Source organism: Helianthus annuus, chromosome 15 (assembly GCF_002127325.2).
Source record: "Helianthus annuus cultivar XRQ/B chromosome 15, HanXRQr2.0-SUNRISE, whole genome shotgun sequence".
In the NCBI taxonomy this organism is placed as follows: domain Eukaryota; kingdom Viridiplantae; phylum Streptophyta; class Magnoliopsida; order Asterales; family Asteraceae; genus Helianthus; species Helianthus annuus.
The window spans coordinates 121588572-121597308 of record NC_035447.2 but is presented as its reverse complement, the minus strand read 5'-3'; the positions used below and the strand labels follow the sequence as shown (position 1 = coordinate 121597308).

The 8737-nt window shown below is 37.9% G+C and overlaps 1 protein-coding gene across 1 annotated transcript; it reads left to right on the top strand.

Annotated features, from left to right (window-relative positions):
• The first annotated feature begins 321 nt into the window (after positions 1-321).
• LOC118487521 lies at positions 322-4595 on the top strand. Its single transcript, XM_035984439.1, has 3 exons — positions 322-690; positions 4089-4247; positions 4317-4595. Exons 1-3 carry the CDS (start codon positions 322-324, stop codon positions 4593-4595), a joined length of 807 nt encoding a protein of 268 aa, XP_035840332.1.
• Positions 4596-8737: the final 4142 nt, after the last annotated feature.

The window sequence follows — 8737 nt, the reverse complement described above, 5'->3', positions numbered from 1 at the left end:
CTGACTTTTGACAAGGAACCAAACGTTACTACGACGGAAGCTGAGGATCACACCGGTGATCTTGATATAACGAGCTTGCAATCGGAAGTTGACGTGCCTGACACCGTCATGCCTCGAACCTTGCCTTATCATCCTTCAGAAAATATTATCGGTGACCTACAAAGTGGTTTTAAAACGAGAGATCAAATCAACCGAGCTCTTACATGTTTTTATTCGTCTATTTCACATTTACAAGAGGAATTCTCACTGAAATGTTATATTTCGCAGATCGAACCCAGAACATATAAAGAAGCGTTGACTGAAGACAGCTGAGTGAATGCTATGCAGGAAGAACTGCAGCAATTCGAGAAACTGGGTGTTTGGAGATTAGTAGATCTGCCAGAGAATCAAAAGTTGATCAAAACAAAGTGGGTATTCAAGTGTAAAAGGGACGATAGAGGAGTCGTGGTTCGGAACAAAGCACGATTAGTGGTACAAGGGTTTAGTCAGCAAGAAGGCATCGACTATGATGAGGTTTACGCGCCTGTTGCGAGACTCGAGGCTATTCGGATCTTCCTGGCGTTTGCATCATGGAAAGACTTCAAAGTGTACCAGCTGGATGTTAAATCTGCCTTCTTGTACGGAAAGATTAAAGAAGAAGTGTATGTGGGACAACCACCGGGGTTCACTGATCCACTACACAAGAACAAGGTCTATCTGCTGGATGAAGCGCTCTACGGACTACACCAGGCCCCGAGAGCCTGGTACGAGACACTTTCCCAACATCTGCTGGCCAACGGGTTCACCAGAGGGACAGTCGATAGCACATTGTTCACAAAGGAAGTTGCAGGTCATCTCCTAATTGTGCAGATCTACATAGACGACATCATTTTTGGTTCCACCAATGACGAGTTGTGTAAAGAGTTTGAGAAGGTTATGAAGAAGAAGTTCGAAATGAGTTCGATGGGGGAGATGAAGTTCTTCCTCGGGCTGCAGGTGGAGCAGATGCCCGATGGAATCTTCATTCACCAAACAAAATATGTGAAGGACGTGCTGGAAAAGTTCGACATGGCACAATCAAGTCCTGCAGCAACCCCCCTAGCACAGAACCATGGGATATGTCCTGACGAAAGTGGAGTGAAGGTGGATGAGACATTGTAACGGTCAATCATCGGATCTTTAATGTATCTCACTGCTTCCCGACCGGACATCATGTACCCGACATGTCTTTGCGCCAGATATCAGTCAAGCCCGAAGCAGTCACACCAGACGATTGTCAAAAGGATATTACGGTATTTGAAAGGCTGCCCAAGCATCGGCTTGTGGTATCCTCACTCGGGTGACTTCTCTCTAACAGGTTTCGTTGATTCTGACTTTGGAAGCTGCAAGCAGAATGCTAAGTCCACCACTGCTGGGTGTCAGTTCTTCGGAACTCGACTTGTGACCTGGCAGTGCAAGAAACAAACATCTGTGGCACTTTCTACTTTTGAGGTTGAATACGTTTCAGCCTCCAGCTGTTGCTCACAGATCCTTTGGATCCAACAGCAAATGCGCCACTTTGGTTTGCAATTCTTGGATACACCGATATTTGTGGACAATGAAGCAGCTATAAATATCACTAAAAACCCGGTTCAACATTCTAAAACGAAACATATAGAGATTCGTCATCACTTCATCCGTGATTGTCACGAGAAGAAGTTGATACGAATTGAGCATATACACACCGATGATCAGATGGTTAATTTCTATACAAAACCGTTTGATAAAAAGAGATTTTATTATCTTTTAAAATTAAATGGGATGAAAAATCTGTGTTCTAGGAGGGTTGAAGAATGTGAAGCCGAGGAGGGCGGCGATCAGATGTGAACTATGTCATGTTGTCAACTTTGTTTGTACAGTTTGTTTTCTGCTTTTCGATAAAAACAAAAACACAAAAATATGTTTTTCTTTTTAGGGGGAGAAAGTCGCAGAAAAATACAAAAACATGATAAAATTGAAAAAAATCCAAAAACATTAGAATATCTCAAAAAGAGTTTGTGTATAATAGGGGAAATGATAGTACATCAGCTAGACAGACACAATATGCTAAAGAAATGTAATGTTTAATATGCGTTAATCAGTCTCGCTGATGATGTGCCGATAGGTTTTTACAAAATTAGTAGATTTGTTTGGGATATAAACATAAAAAATTCAATTGCTTTTACGTGGGGCACAACTCCAGAGTATATGGGTAACCCCCGAAATCTCGTTTGAAAGGTCCCTCTTTCTGAAATACTAGGTCTTTATGCTTAGTGATATCTGGGGTATTATCCCGGGACTTCTGCTGAATGGAAATTCTGACCTAGTCCCCGTATAATACTTTATGCAATGCTTTACTTGTAAAGCCTCCCCTCAGCATAAAAAATGATGACACATTGCAAAATGTTAATAATGTGTTGTTGTAAAAAAGATTCTCTAAAGGGAACCCGCCGAAAGTCGAGCCATCATCTCTCTGCTGAACGAAAGTTCTGACCTGAGCTCTCACGGCCTCGCAATTCACCCCATTACAGATATCATCTAGGTATACTCACCTGTAAGACTGAATATTGGGATCTGGATACGGGAGTATATACTGAGGTGGGACACATGTAAAAGTTTAAGTCTTAAAACATTAAATCCGTATCCCGGATAGATTGAAAGTTGTGTGAAAATTTAAGAGGATCAGTATATCGACAATCTAAGCAAACTGTTTAAAGCTGGGTATGTAATATAAGCTTAAAGGTGCTTGTGTCTTGTCGGCAGCTGATATGATCCCCTAACACGCTCACAAAAATATTGTGTGTACATATTTCTGCTTATCTGTTTCTAAAAACTAAAAAGATTTTATTTTTCATCTTATTTTTGACAACGGGCGTTGGGGATCGGATGATCAAAGCCTTGTGCAGAACATGTCAGTTTCATGAGGTTTGGGTAAGCAGGAGAGTCTGAAAGTAACTGGTACATGTTTGAAAGTTTGAAAAGTTCGAAAGTTCATTAATTTGAACTGTTTTCAAAATCAAAAAGTCAGCATACTTCATAATCTGGTCAACCAAGGTCATTAATTTGGACTTGGTGGGCTGAACAGTTGACCAAGGTCATTAACTTGGACTTGGTTAACTGGGTGTGTCGGTAAACAATCAGAAAATGTCAAAAAGTTAAAATTTTGAAATGTTTAATTCTGATTCCGCTTGAAAATAAGATTTCTAATTCCGCTTGAAGCTGCTTCTCATGTGATTCCGCTTGAAGTCACTTTATAGTGATTCCGCTTGAATAGCAACGAGGGTCATTTCAAGCGAAATCAGACTGGTTATAAATAGGCCAGTTGATTCCGCTTGAACCTCATTTCTCGTATTTCGCTTCAAGAGTGTTTACTCCAGCGATTCAAGCGAAACCATAAAAACATCAATTTCCAGACAAATTGCTATCCGTTTATTGTTAGATCTGTTGTTTCTAGTTGGTTTGCACATCTAGGAACATGGGAAAGGTGAGTATTGGGACCAATTTGACTCAGAACATGTTTGTTTTGATCTGTCGGCGATGTTCATGTCTGATAACTTAGTTTAGGGTTTCATAGTTGGTCAAAATGAACATGGATCATAGATATGTTGTTGGATTGTGTTGTAATACATGTGTGTGTGTTTGATTGTACAAAATCTAGGGTTTGTAGATGTTTGTCGATGAACAGAGTTTACAGACATAGATCTAGGTTATGTTTGTGGGTCAAAATGAAATTAAAACACATCCCCATAGTCGGAATTCACAGATTAACAATCCAACAAGTTCAATTTCATCATCAGATAGGATATGAATGTTTAATCATAATTTCGCTTGAAATCTTATAATTCCGCTTGAAGATGATGTTTATTGAAATCTGATGATTCCGCTTCAAGTTCTGTAAAATGTTATTCCGCTTCAATGCGTTGATATTTCAAATGTTATTCCGATTCAAAATGATTAAAGTGATTTCGCTTCAAAATTCACTTGTGTTTTCGCTTGAAATGCTATTGTATATCAAGTGATTTCGCTTGAAGGGTTTGATGTTGAAATTTTTTTCAAAGTGTTTGATTATTGTGCACTATGTTGATTTGCAGGCTTCGAATGTGATCTTTGATCCATTGCACAACAGCTGTTGTGATTTCGATGAAGAAAAGAATACCAAGTTGTCGGAGTTCAGCAGCTTTCTAGAATTTATGAGGAGAGTTCCGATTCAAAAAGCACTGACGGATCAATATCTCGTGTATAGATCTCACGTTAAACGTTTCTGGAAGCATGCAACTTATGATGAATGAAACAAAGTGATCAATTCAACTGTGAAGCAGTATGAAGAGAAGAAACCGATATTTGTTACAGAGGCGCTTGTTCGTGAAGTTTTGGATTTTCCGGATGATGTATATTCACCAACAAAGTTTCCAGAAAGAATGGTCAAGGGATGTATGCTGAGAATGGGCTATGATGGAGCATTGAACAACGCGAACTACTTGAAGTCATTGAACAACGCGAACTACTTGAAGTCAAAGTTTCAAAAGCCATACAAGTTCATTGTTCATTCAGTACTGATGGCTCTTAGCCATTGCAAAGGAGGATATGATATCAAATGAATATGGTTACAGCGTTGGTTCTGAACAAGAAGTACAATTTCTCGCACATCGTTTTTCATTACATGGCTGAGAACATTACAACAAAGAGTAGGACTTGGATTTATCCAAGATTTGTGCAAATGTTGATTGATCATGCTTATTTAGACATTAAAAGAGATGTAAACAACGATTTGTTGGTATTATCACACATGAGCAATGATTCTCTGAAGCAGCTAGCAAGATATCATCCGAACCATCCTGAGCTAAAGAAAGTAGCTGAATTTTTCGGATTTATCAAGGATAAAAATTACGTTGATCCAGATCCAGTGAATCACCAAAACTGGAGGAATGAAGAAGAGATGAAAGAAGCTGCATATGCTGATGAGTTAGAGGCTCTTGAACAATTTAAAAGTACACGTAATGATTGGTTTGTGAAAGAACCGAGGAAGAGGGGAAAGAAAGCTACTCCCAAAGTACAAAAGGGAGAGGGTTCGTCTTCACAACCCAAGAAACGACAAAAGAAAGCTGCAAAGACTATGCTTATTGATGAACCTGATGTAGAAGAACCAGTACCAGAAGCTGAGGTTGAAGTAGAACATGATGTTGAAGCTAAAGCTGAAGATAATATTGAAGTTGATGTTCGCCTATCTCCTGATTCTCAGAGCTTACTGAAAAAGTTAAAAATATTTAATGCTCAGAAAGATAAAGCAGCTGTTGATACTCAGAAAGGAAAATTTGCTGATGATGTAGAAGGTGATGACGTTGACAAAAGTACTACAAGTTCTTCGAGTTCTTCTAAAGATGAGATAGATGAAACTGAACGTTTAAGAAGAATTCAAGAAGAGACTGCTAAAGAGAAATAGTTGATGTGACATCTGTGCTTGTAATCATTGTGAACAATTCAGTTATCAATGAAATAAAGTTATTTGATCTCAATGTTTGTTTCTTTATGTTTGATGTTTTTCATGTTTTGATTTCTATTCAATTTCAAACTCTATATCGCTTTCTGGAGAATTATACGCAAACTGGTGCATAAACGTAATCGGTTAGACGCGACAAATACTCCGGAACATCAACATATGTTTAACATACCTTAAATAACCTTTACATAACATAGAAATAAGTTTTGAAGGCTTTGGTATGGCAAAATCAAGTTAATTCGCTTATAGGGACTAAAATTGACAAACTGCGAAAATATGCCAATTTGAACTGTAACGAACATTCCGGAACATGATCATAAGTTAAACACACCCTAAATATCCTTTACATAGCTTAGAAATAGGCTTTGAGGGGTTCGGTGTGCTAAAATAAACTTTATGCTCATTCAGGGACGAAAAGCATCAAAAGTGCATAAGTTTGCATTTTCGCGCATAACTTACGTTCTGAATACATCCGGACATCCAAAAATTTATGTAAGCATTAAAATATTTTATTTTAGTGTTTGGCATGAGAAAAATCCATTCGTCGCGCAATTTGGATCGTTTTTCGTGCTTATGCGCATTCCGTCGTAAATAAGCGAACATCGCGATCATACGATCAAACGAACCGACATCCGGCGTATTTTTAAGCATGTTTCATGTCCACAATGTTTAAGCATCATTTTAGGGCCTTAAAGTTGGCTTAACGGGCCTGAAACATGTCGGAAATGGCTTTAAACACGTGTAGGAACTGAAACTATCATTTTTCAAACTTGTTTGCTGATCAGAAGGCTCAGGCGGCCCGCGTAAGCCCCCATAAAACCATACGCGGCCCGCGAGAGAGTGCCAGATCTGCAGAATTGTTGCAAACAGCTGTTTACAGCTGTTTAACACCTAAAAACCATGTGCAAATGGTATTTCTCAAACAAGGGACTGAATCTATGGGCTCAAATGGTTTTTCAAAACAATGGGCCCATGTGGACGGCTTATATCGAAGCACGTTTCTTGACGAACGATCCTAACGGTAGTCCATTCCCTATAAATACCCCCAACCCAATTCATTCCAAACCCACTTGATTCTGAGATTTTCTCTAAGTTGGAGTGATTATCACTTCACACCTAAGAAATACTTGGAAATCAATCTTGCGGGGACCTTCTGCAAGTATTCTTTCGCGTTTTTCGTTCATTTTAGCGTTAAAGTCAAACTGTGTTTGACTTTCTGCATTGACCAGTTTATGGTTAACGCGAAGTTCGTTTGAACTTCATAACGTGAGCGTAATCACGATGGTTATAGTCCCTAGTGACTATACCTACTGATTACCACGTTATCTAGGCTCAGTGACGAGTCGTAGTTTCGGCCAAAATGCGTTTTCTTGCGTATTTTGTAACCAAACTACTCTAGGGTATTAAAACCGTTTGTTTTAATACCAAACCTGTTTTCTAACTTTACTAAACATGTTCTAGCATGTTTAGCTCGTCGCTTTTAGATTTGTGCTTGTTTAGGGTCGTAAAGGTAAGCGATCTAATCAATCGCTTATACTTTCGAACCCGACCCATTTGGTCGATCATTATGATCCAACCAAACACTTTAGGTGACCATAGTTGTATAGGGAATAACCTCCCGTGGTTATACCTTATGGTCGCGCCATTTAAGTAGTTGTATGATAAGTAGCTCTTATGCCTTAGGTAAATTACCAAAATGCCCTTTTTACGCTAAAATTTCATTTTAAACCTATCTAACATAACTTTTGACATCTAAACTGATTTAGCAACAATATTAAGCATGTTAAGGCATATTTTGCTTGTCATAGGGCTAGTTAGGCATTCCGAACGCGTTTTACGCGAACGACGCGTTAAAGTGGCGTAAGCTACCTAAACGGGTCGTAACGGGTCAAAAGCACTTAGGATAGGTTTCGTTTTAGTATGTAGGCTTTGTCAAACCATATTACATAAGTTCCCACACTTATTTGGTTTACGAACCCTCGTACTAGCCGATCCTCCGATAGGTCCGTTTATTAATATAGATGCCTATATTAGGTGACGTCTGAATCCGTGATCTTCTAGCTTGCTTGGTGGATATTTAAAGTCTATTGAGCAATCTCAAGTGAGTACATAGACCCCTCTTTTACTGTTTTCCAAACATTTTGGGGTGAAACACATGTGCCTACTTGTTACTTTCGTGCTTTCTTGTTTTCACATCATATGCTTGCTATGTTCTTTAGTACACTTATAGTACTTGATTTCATTACAATGTTTTGCTACATATGTTTACTTGGCATATTAGCACATCGTTTTACATGACTTTTTCTGCTTTGTGTGTTAACTTAGCATACTTAGTACATTGTTTTCATATAACATGTTTACATTTGGTATAACATTTGGTATGCACAAACGGAACTTATATACATTCATTAACATTAGCTACGCCGCTCGGTAGTAAGTAATGGTACCATAGTACTTGACAAATCCCGTTCCTGACATCCTAGGTTTGTTTGGATGAAAGGAATGACTGAATCCGAAAACATTTCTTTTGATAACCTTTACTTAGGGTTATCCGTCTGTCTCAAGGCTTGAATGTATGCGTTAACTTACCACATAAATGTTTGTATCATTAAAACATGCTTTTACTTTGCAAAACATAACTTTTTGATATACTCAAAATACTTTGTTTTGTACATTTTCACATTTGGTTTAAGTGAATACATTTTACTTAACATACATAACATTTGTTACACATACATGACTACTTGACTACGTTTTGAACTTTTAAACATATGACAATGGTTTATACAAGAACATTTGATGGTTGGTTTAAACATGGACTTTATACATCGGTGGTTTGTTTATGTGACTTAAGTAACGAGACATGTGTAGTATGATACAAGCATGGTGGATACGCCGCTGGTACTTCCTATATATAAGTGTTTGTATTATATTACATATCGTAGCGTTATTTAAATCATTCAATTTGGACTTATACATTTTACACGAATAACATATTTTTCACAGGACTTTGTTTTACAAAACATCTTACTTTATACAACTTATTTTTACTTGGTTATTCTTTTAACCATACATTATTCTTTCACATATATACATATTAACTGATTTGTTATCGTTATTCAAACATTTTATAAAAGCAAACACTTAAACTAGATTCATGACAAGTCTTCATTAAATATTTTCTTAAACCTAAGTCATGAATCCTATTTTACAAAACCTATGTTACTCACACGCATTTTTATG